At 49.3% G+C, this 19,917-nt stretch overlaps 1 protein-coding gene across 1 annotated transcript in view; it reads left to right on the top strand.

The window, feature by feature from the left end:
• Positions 1-19,917, top strand: part of GRIK4 (glutamate ionotropic receptor kainate type subunit 4) — a 124,266-nt gene that overhangs the window by 20,063 nt on the left and 84,286 nt on the right. Inside the window, exon 2 of the mRNA XM_015298177.4 lies at positions 15,561-15,692. Within this exon, the coding sequence (XP_015153663.2) occupies positions 15,611-15,692 (82 nt within the window). The 5' untranslated portion in view covers positions 15,561-15,610. The remainder of the gene's footprint in view (positions 1-15,560; positions 15,693-19,917) is intronic.

The raw sequence follows: 19,917 nt of genomic DNA, 5'->3' as shown, positions 1-19,917 counted from the left end.
GGAACCAAAGTATTGGAGGGAGCCGGCCCTGCCAGGTGGGGCTGTGGGTGGTGGGTGGGCTCTGTGGGCGGCTGGTTGCCATAGGAAGGCAGGTTAGAAATAGAGTCTGGGAAGTGCTCCTTTGGGGTGACCCCGGGGGAGTCGGGCTGTTGACGTATGGGCCATAAATCACTGCACCTTTTCCATTTTGGTCAATGTTGGAAGCAGTGATGAAAAGGACGTGTGTGTGTGTGTGTCTGGGCAATACCAAGTGAAACGTGTGCTCCATCTCTTGAGCACAGTCCCTTCTGCTGAACCCATGGGGTGTATCCCCCAGCCCTCGTGCTGTTGGGTGGCAGCTGCTGTTCTCCGGCTTTGACATTTGGCAGCCATTGGAGGAGGAAAAGTCGTGGGTGTAAGATCAGGATGGGAGAGTCAATGGGCAGCTCTTCCTTCGCAAATAACTAGAGGTGAATTGATAACTGGTGACCCAGGTAAGCAATTAAGCCAATTGGTTAAATTAATTGATTGCGGAGGTCTCCTTTATGTAGAGCTCTGCCTGAAGCCTTCGTGCCCTTTCTGGAGGAATAGCTGTGGAGAATAGACGTCTTCAGAAATTAACAGTGACTTTCAAGCAGAATAGATGATTAATGAGAATGTATTGCTCTTGATGGACAAATGAAGCACTTCCAGTTTTCTAGTGAGAGATGTTCGGCTTTCTTTTCTCCAGGAAATGATTCAGCCGCTCAGACCTAGCTCTGAGCCCAGGGAGAGGCAAGGCGAGGGGAGAGGAGGGGAGAACTGCCCCCTCTCAGCTTGATTTATTATCCGACTCCTTTGTTACAAGACTTCCAGTCTTGTAAAATATTAAATACATCCTTATATTCAATATCACATTTTGAAACATTTCATGCCTCATTTGCTTCTGGAGTCAAGGACAACTTCACATTTTTCATGGCGCAAGGCCCAGATTTGTCTATTTATTTATTTTTAATCACTGCATTTTTCTTTTTTTCTTTTTTTTTTTTTTTACCTGTATCAATTTGGATTAAATCTTGGCAACCATAGCAACCTGTTCCTCTGGGTGGTTTCAGATCTCAGCAGTGGAGGTACTTTTTTGGCTTGGCTCATCCCCATGGGATGCTGTGCCCATCCAGAGAGGACTGTGAGCAGTAGGGATTGTGGTTTGGGGTTGGGTGTTGGGCTCAGCTCTCGCTGGTGGTGTCGCTCACAAACAAAAGGCTGTTTTGTTGGAGGGCTCACGTGATATAATGAGGAGGATTAAGTGGAATTTGCTGCCACAGTTAAAGGAAGATGCATGTAACTCCTGTTAATTAGAAAAGGCTCAGTATTTGTCTTTGCCTTCATCTGTGTGGGAGCTTTTTGATTATTGCTTCTCCCGTGGGGGATAAGCAGCTGAATCCTGATATATGGGGCCACCACTGGACCCAGAAACCCTGCTTCTGCATGCAGGTTGGGATGGCAGCTGGGGGCACTACAGGCCCAGTCCTGCATCCTTGTAACAGGAACATGAGAGCAGTCCCATTTCAGCTGTTCCACCTTGGGTGCATCATTTGGAACTCCTGTATTGACTGTCTGTGGGGCTGCTTGTACAGGGGGGTTCTGTGGAGGGGAGAGTGTGTCTGTGCCGGTGTGGGGGTTAGATGGAATCATAGAATCATTGTGGTTGGAGAAGTCCTCTATGATCCCAAAGCCCAGTCCACCCCCACCATGCCCACTGACCATGTCCATAAGTACCACCTCTCCATGGTTCCTAAACACCTCCAGGGATGATATTCTGGGGAGGGTTGAACTTGGATATGCAAACCTCAATTTGAGTCCATCCCGCCTCCCTTCTGAGGCATCCCCTTAAAGTCAGCACAGAGGAGCTGAACTGCATTCCCTCTGGAGGTTGGATCTCAGATGTGAAGCATCTTCCTGGGCTCGCAGAGTCTCATTTCTCATCACAAAATCCTGCTGGCAAAGCGGCTCCAAGTCTTTGTCTAAGTAAATACAGTCAACTATTTGCATGTAACTAAAGCTCAAGAAACTCTGCATGGAAATAAGACAGCTGTTTTTGAACAGTGAGAGTCGTTAGAATCTGTAATTTTGCTCCTAAGGCTTGTGGCCAGCTGTCCTTGAGTGGCAACTTGACGTTGCAGTGGGATGCTTCTTCTGAAAGATGTGCTGTAGTTGGAGTTGGGATGAGTTCAAGAAGCCCATGGATGGTTGTTCTGGAAGGGAGTCCTTGCTGAGCTGGGAGTGGGATCAGGAGGAGAACCCAGCCTTAAAGTGGTTTGTCAGCAAGCCGTGTTGGACTGCCCCAGCTTTGCTGTCAGAGTCCTTGACGGAATGGCCAGGACAGTCTGAAGGGTTTGGCTGGATGTGAAATGTCACAGCTGATGCTCAAACAACTCTCAAGGGTGATAAACAAGCAGGTTTTCCCCAAAGCTTGTCTTTATGTGGAGAACATCTATGACTTTGAATCAAAACAGCTTCAATGCCCTTTTTAAATGGAAGTATCAATAGGAGTCGGGGCCTTTATTAGTTCAGGGGATCTTAACAATCCCACTAGGTGTTTATCTGCCTATTTTGGTGGCTGATATCCTTTTAAAATCTGTCCCAGAGTGCTTGAATCACTCCTGAAAGTGGAACGTAGGCTTCTAAATTACCCAGTTGCCTGCAAACGTTATCCATGGCATTGGCTTTTCCTAATGGCCACATCAATTAGAGGGCTCTCTGCATCGTGCTGTCAGCAGACCCATGTGGATGGGGGGAGCACAGGATTTCACTCAGGCTGCTTTTTATGATCCCCACGCTTTGCAAATGGAACAAAATTTAGTGAAGGAACCTGTCTTTGTTCCCCTCCTTCCCATACAGCAAACTAATTGAAAACAACATGAATGTTAATGATGCATTTCGCATTTGGAAGTTAGAGGGGTGATTAATATATTGTAGACTGTATATTAACACCTTCTCAGGGGCATAATGAAGAGGAAATATATGCTCTGAGACGAGGCTGTTTATTTCGTGGTGTGTTTCCTGACTTCCACCATCCCTTTTTCTCATTGAAATACAAGCTTTCCAATCCAGAGGGTTTTGTTTCAAAGCATAATTTTAAGTCAATCAATAAACTTTTATGTCTTAATCCCTTTTTTTTTTATCCCCTTTTGATTGGAGAGCTGAAGCGAAGTGCACAAAGAGAAGGGAGATGTGAGGAAGGAAGAGATGGAGGATGATGTGGAAGGGTGGTGATGAGATGGATTCCTGAGCATGAAGCTGTCATCTCGCCGTGTTGGTGGGACATGGTCTGTTATTGGAGAGGAGGCTGGTGGAAGTTGACCTGGTAGTTCCTCCTTTGCCCTGTGCCAATCTGTGCATGCCATCTGCCTATTGAGGATCATTTGTGATGGGAAGGCAAGTGGTTCTGTGTTATCACGTATACATCTGGTTGAGCACCCAGCTGCGCTCGCTTGGAATCTTGGCATCCACTGAACCTCTCACGAACATATAGGGTCAAAGACATCGTAACCTGAGGGTGTCCTGTGAGCCCTGCATGGGAATGGCCCATCAGCAGGTGTTTGCCTCTTGCTGTGAGGTCTCTGGGCTTCCTGAGGACCGCGGAAGGCGATGAGCATCTGTGTTGGTTGCGTTGCTCATGGCAAGAAGCTCTGGGAAATGACTGCTTAGCAAGATCTGCTGTAACGCTGCTGTTGGAGGGGGAAGTGTGTGGTTGTGGCTGGTTCTGTAACTCAGCTCAGAAAAGGAAGGAGACCACGCAAGTTATAACACATCTATAATTAAGTGCAATGAATGGCTATAAACCAACAAACGCTTTTAAATGTCGTTCTTGGCCACATCTGAATTATTTTTCTCCTTTGGCAGAATCGTTAAAGGAGGGGGGAAGCATGTGTGTATCAATCCACTCTGCATGTTTGAAAGGGTTTTATTATTATTATTTTTTTGATGAATGAAAATTGGAGCATGAGAATGGGTAGAAAGTCCCCGTGGGAAGGGCTGAGATCCTGAAGGCTGTAGGCAGCCTCTTATTAACAGCACTGGGCACTGCCATTCCCACCAATGTGGAGATAAAGAGCCCCACTTCTGATGTCTTTTTCGGAAGGGGAGAAAGGAAGAAGCAACCCATAGTAATTAAGACTTGGCAAGCTTGGTATTTATAGACTTTCTAAATATTGACGAATGGAAATGCCCTTTATTAATTAAAACTCATTAAAATCCTTTTTTCTTCAGAACTTGACTATATTTTTTTCTCCTTTGGCAAACCCCTAACTCTGTTGTTTCTCTCAGTTGTGTTTGCATGAATCTATCTCCCTCAAATTTTGGTGGGCTCACATTAAGCTTCAAGTTGGTTGCCTGATTTCAACCTGCTCTGCCTGGCTCTGTCTCCCCACCTTAGAAGCAGTATCTCGTGCTTGTGTCCGTGATTGAGCTAACTTGTGGCTTGGGTTTTGTCTTAAATTACTTGTTTGTTTGGGTCCAATTTATCTTCTTACAGTAACATAGCCCAGAAGATACAGCTATGGATTTCAGTAGTCCCATACGGGGTCTGAAATTTAGAGCGATGGTAGCAAGAACATTCTGGGAAAACCATGTCATCCTTCAGGAGGGTGTAACAGCACAATTTTATCCTTTTGTTATTTCCAGGCCAGCTGTGGTAGGAGGCAGAATTTACTGCTCCTCTTCCCTGGCAGGCAGGGCTGTTCCTCTGACCTTCTGCTCCAGCAGACGTTCAAACCTGGACATAAATCTGGTGTACTGCTTCTCCCAGGCATTGTGGTGATCTCACTCCTGCCTTCTGCTCACTGTTGAGTATCCATCTGTCTGCTCACCGCTGCTCTTGTGCTTGGATACTAAGGTTTTGGATCATGGGGCTGTCTTTTTGCTTATCTGTTTAAGGTTGGGGCTATCACGGAGCAGGAAGCACTGTGTGAGAGGGAGGGTTATGCTTTCACAGTGACATGCTTGGTTGATGCTTCTAGGAGCGTGGATGATGGGTAACTGGCTGGAGCTGAGTTACAATAGACTGGAATAAGATGGTGCAGGAAAATCTGGGAGTTGCTAAGGTGTGGGTGCCATCTTGGAAGTTAATGGTTATTTCCTATGAGGAAACCCTTTCTGAGGAGGGAGAGGTACAGTCCTGTAACTCCAGCCACTTGTGGTTGGAAATCTGCTCTTTCGTAGGATTAAGCACAGTGGGTGGCTGTCCTTCTGTGCTGTAGAAGCGCTTATACTGTGCTGGCCTGCTTGCCAGCTCTCCAAAGCCTGTGGGGAGGACATGTTCTACTGGATGGCTTTGCTCAACGATCTTGATGGAATGAGGTGGGATGATCCGATGACTGCCTCAGCAATTGAAGTGGGCTGGAATGGTCAGGCAGGAGCCATAACTGAGCTCTTATAGCTCTTGGTGTATGGAGGTTTCCATACCTCCAAACTGTCGCAATCCATAAGCTTAAGTCCTCATCTTCAGCCTCTGTAGCAGGCAGCAAGAGCTGCTTCCAGAGCAATAACTCAGGTGATAAGGAGTCCCTGGGTTCGGCTTAGTGATGATCCGTAACCGCTCCCAGGGAGGGATTCCAACATCCACAATGCTCCCATCCATACCGCCTGCTGCGAGGAACCACCCCTGTGCACATTGGTGAAATGCTGAATTCAGTGGTGATGGGGGGAGCAAAAGTGTGAATTCTGGGGGGCAGAGTTGTTCTGGGATGTGTTTTTGTCAAGAAGTCAGGCTTGGTATGTGGGGAGCAGCACCGGGCTGGCCGACTGAGCAGGTACAGGCACAAACCTGAATGTCATATTAGACACCTTGATCCAAAAACTTCAGTCTCAGAGACTCTTAAGATAATGAAGAAGGCTTGAATCAATGGGCTTTGAATGTGTTCTTGTAAAAAGGAAGAATCTGGTTTTGACTTTGTAGGCACGCTGCAGGATAATGTAATCCATTGTACCCAAAGGAGCTGTTTCCACCCTTCTCTCATCAAGGCACACAAGGATTTTTAAAGCCATCCAGGTTTTAGTGGGGCTGGAAAAGAAAAGAGCTTGGGGGAGGCAGAAATTAAATCACAAGTGTTCACAATAAAATGGTAACAGAGATGGAGGTGGACAGGGAAGATGATAGCATCTGACTTCAGTCTCTGGAGACCAATAACTCTCTGAGAACAGTTTCAGACTGCTCCCAAGTCTTCTGTCTGTGTGCCACAAAGGCTGAAGTAGATCCACTGTTGGGGTTTGGTGTCAAAGCCTGTGACTCCCACTCGGCCAAACGGTTGGGTGCCTTCCTTCTTCCTATATAAGCGTTTCATGAGCCCCAAAGCCAGGCACTGAAGTGAGCTGTGGTGTGAGCACATGTCTGGAGGTTGTGCTGGAGCAGGGCCAGGTGCCTTGTGTCTTGTCAAATCAAGCTACTGTGGGCATATGTTCCCAGAATGGATGGGTTTTCCACCTGAACACTGAGCTCTGTGTGTGCATGTATGGGAAGCTTGTTGGGTTTTTAATGAGATTTCATTTTTTTTGGTGTTTCTCATCTTAACTCCCAAACCTCCTTAGGAAGGGAGTGTGACCTTGTCAGCATGTGCATATGTTTCTGTGCACCCTGAGAAAGAGTTGAAGGCATCTTCCCTCCATGTAGAGTCATTGCCATCCACCTTTGAATCAATGTTGGGACTTCTAGGTAAGCATATGGTGTGACAGAGGAAGTGTTGCTGTAGCTCATTTGGATAGAACCATGCAGTCCCAAGGCAAGACCACCCATTTTATAGATGGGAAATGGTGGGAAGAAAAGGCAGTGAGTTATTTAAAGATAGGGAACAGGGCAGTTGAAGAGCTAAAAGTGGATTTCTGGAGTCTCAATTCAGTAGACCAAACTACCACGCTGTGTGTGTGTTATCTTTTACAGCCTCACTAGCAGGCACCAGTGTGTACCCACCCACGCAGTCTTCATCTCCATTGCTGTGTTAGACATTGCTGATGGGTGAACCCTGAGAACTGCAAGGCAATTTTGGAGGCATTACCAAAATTTCCCTGGCTGTGAGTCTAAGAACGTCTGCCCCTTGGGTCTACCAAACTGAGCTAGGAGCCCTTGGGGAAGCATCTGTTATTTTTAGCGCCTCATTTCCTGGGAAGTGGATTCCCCTGCAGACTATCGAGCTCTGATTTTGTGTCTCACAGTCCCACACAGGGCCTAAAGTGGGAAGGAAGCCATGAAACTTGGGCCTCTTCCCTCCTTGAGTATGTAGAGATCTGGGCCACGTTTTGCTGGGACATCTAGAGGACATGGCTGAGACTCTGTCCTCTCTGTACTTCTCAACCCTGCATCGGTTGCTGCCGAACCCAAATCACGTCTGAATGCTCTGAAAATGCCATCCTAATTCTTAGGTCTGCTGGGCTCCCGCAGAGTCCTGACGCAAGGAGGGCAAAGCCTGAAAGAAGCTTGCCAGCTGCATTCGGTGACATTGTGTCTGCAGTGTTTGGTCTGGCTCGTTTCGGTGGGAAGAAGAAAATTGGGATGTTGCTGTGCCATCCGGTGAGCACAGCGTCATGTCAGGCTTATTGGGATGTGAGTGTTCTGAGGGGGCTGCTCAGCCTCCTCTCCGAACCCCAGCAATTCCACTCATTGAGCACTCTGTTTACACAGGGCAGAAATGAATTGTAGGTGCAGCAGATGACCAACAGGTTAATTATTGTGCCGTTAATTACCTCTGCCCCTGCACTGTCCATAGTGCTGATCGGGGGCAGAGCACGATCCAGTGGTACCAACACTGTGCTGCATGTCCTCAGTCGTTAGTGCTGAGCTGCTTGAACGTTGCTTGAACTGGGAAATCTCTGTCTGCTTTGTGTTGATGTGAGGGAGAGCATCTCATGGAGCCTTGCATCACCCGCTTGAGCTGTGTTTGCATTGAACTTTTGGTGGTACCATTTTGGAGTTTCACACGTTTTCCGTTGTGGAGTGAAATGGGAATGGCTGAGCTGCGGTGAAATTTGGTGAGAACATTATTTCCTCATTGTATTAGATGTTTGGCTCAGGGTGCAGGTTTAGTGTGATTTGAGGGAGGGAACGTGTTCCAAATGCAGCTGGAAAAATGCTGCTCAAGTTTTCCAGCCTCTGGGTTGTTCCTGGCTGGAGCTAATGATGATGGATGAGTCCTGCAGAGCGCTCTTCATCATGAGACCGCAAAGCCCTTCGCTGGAGAGATCTGCAGCATCATTCTGACTGAGTCCAGGTGGTGAAATGAATGTGTTAAGAGAGAAAACAGTTGATCCAAGCAGCAGTCCTGGGGATGAAACCCCTGATGTCATGCTTTCCCTCACAGGAGCCATTGCCTTTCCCAGCCCTGCGGCTTTGCCGGGAGTTTGATTTCTAAGTCCAGCCCAGGTCAGAAGCTCACACCTCTCACCGTTTTGTACTTGCTAACTGTTAGTTTCAGCGAGACCCCATGGAGTGTTTCTAACCCCATTTCCCAGCATCTGCTCTGTTCTTACAATGACAAAATCAGACAGGAGATCATAAACCGTCTCACCCTTCTGCTGAGCATCTGCTTTGAGTACCATGTTCCCGTGCTTTTACTCCTGTAAATTGCTCACAAAGCATCAGCAGAGGTGCCATAAATTTCCCAGTTTTTTTTTTCTGGGACATGAGAGCTCCTGCAGCTTGCTCAACCCCTGGAAATGAGTGGACCTTGTGGCTGCATGAGAACATGGCCCTGTGCTCTCCATAGCATCATGTTCCTGTGCAATGTCTGGCCCTGAGCTCCGTGGGGAAGGGGCTGCAAGCACAGAGCCATCCCTGTGCTTATCAGTCCACAGGGACGTAATCCTCATGTTAGTGTGGTCACACCACATGTAAGGGCTGAATTCTATCAGCAAGATACTTGGCTGCTCCTCCAACATGTCTTTGTCCCTCTGCCAGGGCACTGAGCAGCCTCTTGTCTTCCTTAGTCCAATTTGAGCTTCAGTTGTTCTGGTTTGTGTGACAGCATTGCTGTTCCAGTTGAACCCTGGGTATAGCAACACTCCTATGGGACCGCTGGGTGTATGTGCTGGCCCAGGTATTCAATGCATAGAGCTGCATCAGCACCTGTAGAAAATCCTCAACACTGGGAAAATCCAACAGGTGTAGGCATTCAGCAGTGGTGAACTCACCCTTCTGAGATGCTGACGTGCAGCACATGGATGGTCTGAGGAGACTTCTTTTTGTGTAGAGACAAATGGGCTTCAAAGCAGTGAAACTGCTATGGGAATAACAATGGGAATGGAGATGTGGTTTGGTTTGCTTGTAGGCTTGGTTCCTCCATCCTTCGTGTTTGCATTTTTGTGGACTGGTCCAGGTGTGACCACTGCAGTTCTTATGAGCGCTGTGTAGTGGTTTGCCCAACTGCTGGTGGTAACCTGGAGGTAGATAGGAGCTCTCTGTTGGGGAACTTCCTCTTCGTTAAGGAGTTTATCAGCTGAAAAAACCTCTAGGGTGGAAAGATCTATTTCTATCAGCTGGAAATCCCTGCAGTCCATGAGCACAAGGTCAGCTTGGCAATCTCCCCTATTTAGATAAAGCATGAACCCTTCCCTTTGCTGCTGCGCAGCACCATGTGTGGGTAACTCCTTCTGTAGGGTCAGGGCAATGCTGGCATTCATGTTCCTTGTGCGCTTGGAGCTTTGCTCCCATTGCAGCCCTGCACAGAGGTTCATTCCATCCCCTGGGAGCTGATTAAATGCACCCACTGAAGTTAGAACTGGAGATTACCCCATAGTGTGTTGGTCTGACAGCACCCTGCACGGCCCTGAATTCCGGCTGGGGGGAAATCAAATTAACATTTCCCAGCATGGAAAAAAAAAAAAAAAAAAAAAGAAAGAAAGAGATGAAAAAAGAGAAATTCCAAACAAAAAAGCCCCCCACAGAGTTCATCTGGCGGATGGAGTTACATTAAGCGAATGGAAATTAAAGGCTTTTCATAGAGATCTTCAGCGTAATTTGATGGAAGACTTTAATTATTTCAACGCATCGAAGAAAAGGAGCTGGGGAGGATTGGGGAGTGCTCGTAAAATCTCTCTTTATAAGTGCTTTGAGCCATTCTCAGGCTGAAAAGCTGCTGTCAGCTTAAGGAAGAGGGGTTGGGCATTGGTGGAAGGCTGCAGTGGGTTTGGATCTGTGGGATTTCGCAGCCAGAAGGCGCATCTCCACTCTGGTACCCCGGGAGCTTGGGAACTGCATGATGCTTTATTGAACCAATGTGGTCTTGGTCTGTGCTCACTGCCTGTTGAACCCGAGGACAAAGCCCACAGGTGCATGTCATTCCTCTGCTCATCACACAATGCAGATGCAAAGGGAATTTTTGCAATTAGAACCACAGAACCGTAGAATCATTGAGGGTGGAGAACACCTCTGAGATCATCAAGTCCAACTTTCAACCCATCTGCCCTACAGATCCACGTGCAGCCCATAGATCCAAATGTGGCCACCTAAAAGATAGAACAGCCACACTTGGATCTATGGGGTGTGAGCAGGGAGGCCACATGTGGATCGGTGGGGCAATTGCCCATGGAGAACTTCAGTTTCCTGCAGGGGCGGCTCAGTCTGAGCGAGTTCTGCACTGAGGAGTGGGCTGATGGCCCTCTGCAAACAGGAGAGGTGGTTCATAACTTGGGCAGAACCATTTGTGAAGCCTAAAGCTGTTTGGGATTTGTGAGCGTTATGGCTGTAACGGAAATAAAGCAGCAGGGTATGTGGGCAACCCGCTGCTCTCTGTGGTTTGGCCTTTGTTATGGCGCAGAGGGGAACTGCTGGGATGCTTTCTCTGCATGCCTGTAGCTGTGCAGTTATGTGCCCTGTGCAGGCATTCCCCCTCTGCTCCCAGTCTGTCCCACCCCACTGTTTCCGTGCACACGTTCTCAACTCAGCCATCCCCGTTCCCACCTCCCTCAGAGCCATATGCTGTGTTGTCCCCACACACACCCCAAATCCACGCTGCATTATAGCGTACGCACCAACCACACCTCCCAATCTCAGCCAGTCCCACACATCCCCTCCCAGCCTCTGATTGGGGCTTTTGGGGCTGGAATGGCTCACGGTGCTCTCTGGGTCATGGATGGCAGATGAACCTATTTCCCTTTAGGTTTGGTGGCCTTAAGAGGAGCAGAACTGCTCTTTGGCCATAAAGCACTTTGCACAGGTTGAGGTGGTGGAGACTTCTTTGTTTTCCCTTCTCTCCCATACTGAATCTGCCACAGATGTGCATGAAACAAACAGAGCTGCCTCTTCCCTGCAACCCTGAGATTGGGCTGATGCTTTTAGGGGCTTTTTCTCCCCCTGGTTCGTGTTTTAGGACTGCCCTTGTGTGTCTGGGGATGTGCTGAGAGTGGTTTTTCTGCGCTATGGGCTCTGGAGTGGGGCTCAGCACAGTGGGATTCTGCTCTTCAGAGAGCCAAAGTGTTTCCATCTCAGTGTTCTGATGAAAGGGCATTCTGTGGGGAAATACCCCTCTTGGGTCAGGAGAACGCCGTATGTCCTCAAAGGGAAAGTTGGTGGATTTCAAGACCACATCTTGAAGAAGGTTCAGTGGCTGCAAACGCCGCTGGGGAGCAGCTTCCCAGAAGTGTACATGCTCAGCAAAACAGAACCGTGGCACAGAAGTGCAGCAGAAATGGAACAACTTCTGGTTTGAAGGAGAATGGAGAGATGGTTTTCTCAGCAGAAGCCACATGGGGACACCTTCTTTCATCCAGGAGCCACATGGGGACACCTCCTGCCATGGTCACAGACATGGGTTGGTGGTTGGACTCGCTGATCCTATTGGTCTTTCCAGCCCCGCTGACTCTCTTATGCCAGGAGCTAGATGTGGGCAGCCCCACTTATGGCAGCTGCTGGCCTTGCTGGGGTGAAACCTGCAGTTTTTCCACCCACAGTTATCCCCTTCCCCTTTGTCACAATGGTTCCTGCATGATAGCAGTCCAGGGCCCATTAGGAGTGCCTGAAGTGGGCAGAGCAGATGTCACAGTGTGAGACTGCAGGGCTTTTAATTGCTATTGTTTGCTGATAGGAATAAATGGTGGGCATAGGGGAGGGACAGAATCCCACGTATGATCTTATCATTCTCTTTCCTATTTTTTTCCCCGTTTTCTTTCCATCTCAGTGGGATGTGAGGTGATGTCGGCCCCAGCCCTGCGCAAGGCTGGATCCTTCTCTTGCTTGTAGGGCTGGAGGTGGTCATGCTGCAGGACATCTGATTTAATTCCTCATCCGGATGAGGAATTGTGGGACAGGGACATATTGGTTTTACCCTGAAGCAATGAGGGCAGGAGTTGGTCGGGATGTGCTGGTGGTGGGGAGGGTGGACGGGAGGAGATGAGGAGCACTGAGGTTTTGACTGCAACGATGATTTACTTGCATTAATTACACATTTTGCAGTGGAAAACATATTGTATGTGGCTTTGCATGGGTCGATCTTCCAGTTTAATTGAACTCTCATTTCAGCATCCCTGGGGCAGATGTGCAGTTCCCTTCCCCCCACAGGTCACGCAGCACGCCCTCCTGCCCACAGTCACCTGTTGCAATGTTTCTCAGCCTCTTTCCTTCTCATCAGCTCTGCTAACATTTGAGCCTCTCCGCAGAAAAAGCTTTGCAAAAGGCAGCACTCTCTTTGCCTGCTGAAAGAATGGGGGAGGCTCTGTGAAGCCATTTGTTGATATTTCCCGACAGTTTTTCAGCATTCCTCGCTGCTCTGCAGCTGTTAAATGTGTTATCTCAGCTGCGAGGATGGCTCCAGCTTTTCTCGAGCCGCATTTTCTCACCATCCATCGAGGGATGCACAGAGAGATCCATCAGCGCCAAAGCCACCTCCAAAGTTGCATTTTGGGTGTAAGTCTGCTTCTGTAGAAGCAAAAGGAGGGTTACATGGGGACTGTAGGTTTGGAAAGTGAGGTGCTTGCTGGGGCAGACGTGGCATGAACACTGAGCTTGCAGGGGAAGAGCAGGATTGGCAGTGCTGAGCAGTGCAGCTGTGTCTCCTGAGCACCCTTGGCAGGGCAGCTCTGGAGGGGGAGGTGTCTGTGGTTGGGTATGGCTTCACTATTGCTGTAGCAGCCACGGGAGGGATTTATTCTGCGATTTAGCGTTTTATTCTCCCTTTTGGCTCTTCGCTGTGCCAAGAAATTTTCAGTGGAAAGCTCGGAGTGTCAGGAAGATGTGGCAATAGTGACGGAGAGGAGTATTTTCGCTCGGTCGTTAAAAATGTATAAGCAGCTTCAGGAACGCATTGCTTCTTCTGAGACGGATATTGTCCTTAATTCTGCTTGGTATTTAGAGACTTTTATCTCCTGAGAGAACCCACAACTGTTTGTCTAGCCTTGATTTACTTTCTTCTATATTTTCAAGGCTAAACGTGAAGGGAGAATGAAAGGGGAAAAAAAGAAGGCAGACTGGCACTGTGCGGAGCATGGCCAGCGTGTTGGGCAGCCCATGGCCCGCAGCTGTCCTAAGGTCTGGTGCTGAACTGCAAAGCTGTGTCCCCACAGCTCCCAACACTTTGTTGTCATAATCCTTCCATTCCCGAATTTAGAGAACAGGAGGAACCTGGGGGCAGCGAGGGAATGAAGAGAGCGCAGAGGACTGCGGTGCTTTGAGAATGGGAGCCCTGATGCTAGGCTAAGGGAGAAGCATCTGCTCCCTCCCCTCTTTCTCATCCTTGTGTTCCACTCTTTGTCCCTGCTGCTTGGTGACTCAGGCACACTTCAGGAGTGGTGTCCTGCGAGCACCTCTGTCACCAGATGGTCCCTTGTAGGGCAGTGAGAGGCTGTGCAGCACCGCTGCTTGCTGAACCCAAGGTGTGTTCCTATTGCCAACAGCTGTCCCTTGGGTTAGTGCTCGCAAAACCAAGTGCTGGGAAGTTGTTCTGAGCAGTGGGTAATGCTGAGGTGAAGGCAGCCCCCCTCTGTGCTCCATGTTCCCAGTAATTACAGCCCTGCCGCTCACGGAGCGGGGCACAGCGGGTGCCCCGTGTTTGTTATTTGCCTTTGCTATTAACTCCATGCTGGCGATGCAGAGGCAGCTGCGTGCCTGCAAACCGCGTGCTTCACCTCTTCACCACACTAGACTGCAGACAGGAGCAGCTCCCTGTCCTGGGTCTGTGTGCTGGCTGTGCTGCATTGGGATCAGCATGCGGGGTGCAGACCATGGTGTTTTCCCTCTGCCTTTCCCTGCTGCTGCCCTGAAGATGCAGGTACAATACTTGCCCGTGCGTTTTGGGGGCAGCACAGCACCTTGGGGCTTTGGGATCTTTGTGCTCCGCGTGGCCCCAGAGGCATATTTGCAGGTGGGTAAATCCAACTCGCTCCTGCTGCTTTGTCAATAGCTCAGAAAGTTCTGCAATAACTGCTTCGAAGTGCTCAAATGATATGTTGCTCCACAGTCTGCCTCTGCTGCTGCCAACGCTTCCGAGCAACCAATTTACCACGCGCTTCACCTTTTTGGGCTTTTCCCTGGTAAGCATTGCTCTGTGACTCCCACTGAAAAGAGAAAATTGCCATTGCCCTTTGCAGGGGTGGGTAATGACTTCCAGGTGGGATTGAGCAGCTCCTGCTTGCTTTAAGATGTGCAGAGCAGGAAACCAGAGCACACTCCGCATGCCTGGCTAACACCTGAGCCTGGGGTCCCTGATTTTCTTAAATCTGAGAGCACTTGAGCTTAGATATCCTATAGTGATGTGGTGCAGGAGGGCGAGTGAGTGCAGGCTCAGCCCCTGCCTTGCCCCATCCTTATGGGCCCACGTTTGGCAAATGGAAGAGCGTGGGAGTGCTTGCCAGAAAGCTGGAGGAGAGAGATGGGAATGCTCAGAGTCAGCATTTAAGGACATTACTGCCTGCAGTGATAATTTCATCAACATAAGGGACAAGAATTTCTTTCATAAAGCAAAATCTTGGTCTAACTACTGGAGATGGTGTTTGTTAACAACGTGTTTAACTGTGCAGCAGGGATCTGTGTGGAACAGTGTGCCATTACCTGCACTGGGGAGGGCTTTGTGGGTTCTTCATGAGCCCTTCTTCGTTCTGTCAGTGTTGGGATTTTGGATGTGAGAGCTCTGTGCTGGGCATGGAACTGCCTGGCAGGAGGAGGGGAGAATGGACCCTCACGATCTCCTCCTGTTGGGAAGGAAATGGGGGGAAGGAGATGGGGCTGGAGCAACGTGAGGTGCTCCTGTCCTGGTCGGTCTCTGAATCCCATCCCTTAACTTGTGTTTTGCTCTGAGAGTGTTTGGTTCTGTCCTAAACCCAGTAAGTTGCAGCGATGCTTTAAACTTAAAAGGAAAAAAAAAACAAACCAGGAATGAAATAAGATGTGACTCAATATTGATTTCCATTTCTTTTGGTGGAAATGCTACCAATGCCAAGATGAAATACTTGGACTTTTCCTTGGGTTCCTCTCCCATATTTTGCTAGAAGCTGATTGCCCAGTTTGACTCCAATTCGTGGTCTGTCAATTGCTCTCTCTTCCCCCCTGGTCAATGGGTCCTCGTGGCAGCTCCAACACACCACTGTCACTCCGCGGTGCTCACAGTGCTGTGCTCTCCCCACAGAGTGATGTCATGCCCAGACCACCGTTGGGCTCCATGAGGATTTATGGAAGATGCCCCGTGTATGGGCGCCTCTGGTGCTCCTTCTGCTGTGGCTGATGAGGACGGCTGCCAGCCCACACGCCCTACGCATTGGTGAGTACCACTCCTCGGGTTCCCACCGTGGGGCCGAAGCTACAGCCTCGTATTTGTGCTCTTGTCCTGTTGCAAATGAAATGTATTGGGGTTTTTGTCGTTGGTTTGGGTTTTTTTTTGGTGAGCGTACGCGTTTGCATTGATTTTTTTATGGCGGTAATGCTTCCTGATGGGAACTGCTTTCTGTGTAAATGGGAAGTGAATGCTGCTCCTGGAGGAGGCGCTGAGAGATGGAGCTCCCCCCGCCCCACGTCACCCCCCCGAGCTCTGCGAAGAAAGAAGTGATTTCAGTTGTAAATGTATTTGTCCCCACGTTGATGAGAGAGGAGTGTTTGAGCCCGAACTGAGCGTCCCACAAGAGCATTAATAACTCAAAGCCGCTCCATTTGTAACTGAGTCCCAGGCATTGCTTCTCCTCTGGGCTTTATTAAAAAGCGCTCAGGAAGAGGCACTGTCATCTCTGCTTCTGCCTGCATGGATTAGGGAAAAGAAATGCATCCAAAAACCTCGTAATGAAACTTGCTGTTGGGAAGGATCTGCCTCTCCTGCCTGTTCTCTGGAGCTATCAGCTGTTCTTTTAACTATTTGTTGCAGATAAGCTAATCTTCCTGTCTGCATTTGCAGCTTTCACAGGTGATGCATGAAGTAAAATTATTTCCCCTTTGCTAGCAGAGCTTGGAGTGGCTCAGAGATGCAGCTGGGCTGTTAGACAGCCCCTGCCTCCATGGTGCTTGGGGAGAACTGGGGTTGCATCTCACGTTGGTGGGAGGTCCTCCTCCTGGGCCTGGGGTGAGGATGGGCAGTGCGTTATGAGGGAATCGAAGGTTGAGGATGGATGGGTATTATATTGAAGGATGGGGATGGATGGGATGTTATGATTCGAAGGATGGGGATGGATGGATTGTTAGGAGGATACTGAAGGATGGGGATGGACAGGATGTTATGAGGATGTTGAAGGATGAGGATGGCTGAGATAATGGAGGTGAAAGCTCCTTTGTGGCACTGGGGCTGCAGATGGTGAGGAGCTGTCATGGCTGCCCTGCTGCACTGGAGGGGAATGGGGATGTGTTTCCAAGAGCTGGGATGGGGGAGGGAGATCTTCCTTGGGGATGGGAATCTGCCTGCCATGGCTGGTTTTGTCTTCTGTGCTGGTTTCCCCAACTGACTAAAGGAAATTTTAATGCTCTAGTGGGTCTTAAGTCACATCCTTAATATCAGTTATTCTCCAACAACTGCATGCCTTAGTGCTTAGCATAGATGCAGGGTGTGAGCAGCAGGTGTTGGTTCATAGGAGCATCCTTAGCTCTGCATGCCCCAGGCTGCAGCACTGCTCTGTGGGGTTGGGCTCCATCCCAGGGAGTTCAGAATAGAAATACTGGGTTTCTTCACCTACACTGGGCAAGGAAGTGCAGATTTGCCTGCAGAATGCTCACAGGACTGAGGAACTTGCATTAGGATGCTGCAAAGGGAATGCAGGGGTTGAGATTTCAGGAGTAATGTTGTTGTGGGAGTGGGAAGGAACATCCCCAGCCCTTCTAACGAGCACCAGAGGTCACAGCTTCTGTGCCAGGTGGTGCTACATGTGGGCGGGCAGAGAGCCTGAGCTCATGTCCCCAAGTGCCCCTGTCCTGGGGGTGGGACACCCACGACCCTTAGCTCAGTCTGAAGGAGTCGAGGTGCTCAGGACTCAGCCAGTTCCCACTACCATGGCCTAAAGCAGCTCCTCTGAAAACAGTCAGAAGTGGATGGGTAAAGAGCTGAGGAGGGGGTTGGGGTTTTGTTTCAGTTTTGTTTCTAAGATGCAGTGTTACTTAAAAAAAAAAATCATAAAAAAAAACAAAAACACAAAATAAAAGGAAAGAAAAATGTGACTGGCAGCCCCGAAACCATTCCCCAAAGCATGCTGTGGGCAAGGCAGGGTGATACAGCATCTAGCAACATCAGTCGGTGCTGCATAGTGAAGGAAAGCAGAATGTTGGAATATTCGAAGAAAACGCGAGCTGACGTTTAAAATAACCCTGGAAGCCACCTGGTAATGGGCCAGGGGAATGCACTGGGGTCAGTGTGTGTGTTGCATCTTAGCTTTAGAGGTGTCATAGGTGCACATGCAGAGTATGGCCCACGGGTGTCCTTTGCATGGCATGCACAGGACCAGTCTGTAGCATGCTCTGTGCTTGGAAAAATTGCTGTTTTCTTTCTCTTCTCGATGCACAGGAAATACGCTGCTTCAGATCTTATTTTCAGGCTTGAACTCTGCATTCCCTTCTGCTCCCATCATGGAGGAGCCCTCCTAGTGTGCATTGTGCAGGAGACCTTTGTGGGGAAAACAAGGACCTGAGCGCCCAGCACAAGACAGCTTCTCTTTTCTGAGAGCCTGTTGTTTACCAGTCAGCTCTTCTGGTGTGTCTCTGTGAGGTTCCATCTCCTTGCTTTGGTTCGTTATATAGCCACATGTGTGTGTGATATGGTGACAGATCCCAGTGGGAAGCTGCACTGCTCATTCAGCACAAAGCAGGACAGTGGGGGTTAAGGAGAGGAGCTGGGGGGAGGGCTGGTGGTGCTCTGTGTCACTGCTGTGCCCAGAGGAGGAACAGCAGTGTGTGTATGGAGAGGTATCCCCATGCCCAGGGTCAGAGCTCAGAGCCGTTCCCTCTGCTTTACACCTCAACCCCTTGGTGGGTTCAACCACTCAGGTGTTTGGAGCGGAGATCTTTTGCTTTCATGGAGTCAAAGCAGTCCTAGCAAGAGCTGCTCTGTCATTCCTTTCATTATTTTTCCATATATATATATATGAACTAAAAAGTCAATTACGTGAATGAAAGATGCTTGGTTCCCTGCCCAAACAGCTGCCAGAATAAATTCCAGCCCTGAGCCCGAGCCATCTGACTTGTGCAGGAAGCCCTGGTGCAGCAGGAGCCCTGTGATCAGCACACACTGCAGCCCCCTGCACAGCCCTGCCCCAGGCTCTGCCTGCAGGCAGCCAAGGAAGGATGGATTTCCTGTGCTCTGAGTGGGTTTGGCTTTTCTGGACGATGTCTATAGAGCTGCAGACTGTGCTTGCTGGCTGCATTGTGCACAAGGGGGACAAAAGAGAGTACCCAGGGTATGACCCGTGCCTGAAATAGCAGCAGGCAGAAAAGTGGGTGCCCCCAGCCTGGATTCTGCTCGTTGTTGGGCAGGTCGGGCAGCACCCTTCCCCAGAGCCCTTTGTTGGGTGCCCCCTATGGGGAGGAGATGTGCGCAGGGCAGGATTGTGCAATCCTAGAATGGGAAGGGACCCATAAGGACCGCTGAGTCCAACTCCTGGCTCTGCTCAGGACCACCCAAAAATCAGACCGTGGTCAGCAGAGTGACAGAAACAGAAGGCAGATCCCTTCCTGTGCCTTCAGCATCTTAGCCTGCTGCCCAGGAGCACTCATCTGCACAACGCAGAGAGACAGATGCTCATGGGCCAGCACAGAGGTGGCACTGAGGCTGTGGGAGGACAGGTGAGTTTTCCCAAGGACACTGCTAATGAATTCCCTGTGCACCTCCAGACACCGTAGGGGTTTGGAGAAACTAAATGGGACTTGATGTGAAAATGATGGCTGAATGTCAGTTCTGCTGTGGAAACCAATTTGGGAGCTGGATACTGCTAAAGGAATTAAGATACTTAAATAGAAATAAGTCCACTTGGTAGAGATGAAATAACGTTTAAATGAGTGAAATTATCTGTGGATTTACCCTTGTTGGAGTACTGCCTCATTTAATAAGCTGAGTTTTTATCAGCTGGAGAAGCTCAGCCTGTGTGTGCAGGGTGAAAGGAAGGGACCATCTGTGCCACTGTCGTCCAGAGTGCATCCATGAGAGCAAAAGGGGATAGTTTGCCCATGAGTGCTTTGTACTCCTGTGAGGATCTTGTTTACTGCTTGGTACGTGCTGTGGCCTTTGTTCAAGCTTCTTGGGTACTTCTTTTCCTGATAGAATAGAAGGATGGTTAAGGCAATATCTCCGCTGGGTACCACATGTCCCTGGATGGCTGTTCCAGCACAGGGCCATGCAGTGCATCGTGCTTCCTGGCACGGATGGAGTCAGACCTCCTCTTGAGAAATATGTAGGAGCCCTGGGAAAGAACCTCTCTGTTGTCAGGAGGAGGGGAAGAGAGAGTGCTGCAAACCTTCAGGGCTGTGATTTCATTATGAAGGGGAGTCTAGTAATTATTAATGGGACCTGATGATCTCCTTCT

This window comes from Gallus gallus, chromosome 24 (assembly GCF_016699485.2).
Source record: "Gallus gallus isolate bGalGal1 chromosome 24, bGalGal1.mat.broiler.GRCg7b, whole genome shotgun sequence".
Lineage (NCBI taxonomy): Eukaryota > Metazoa > Chordata > Aves > Galliformes > Phasianidae > Gallus > Gallus gallus.
Note: the sequence above shows the minus strand (reverse complement) of the source record. Positions and strands in the feature narration are given on the sequence as shown.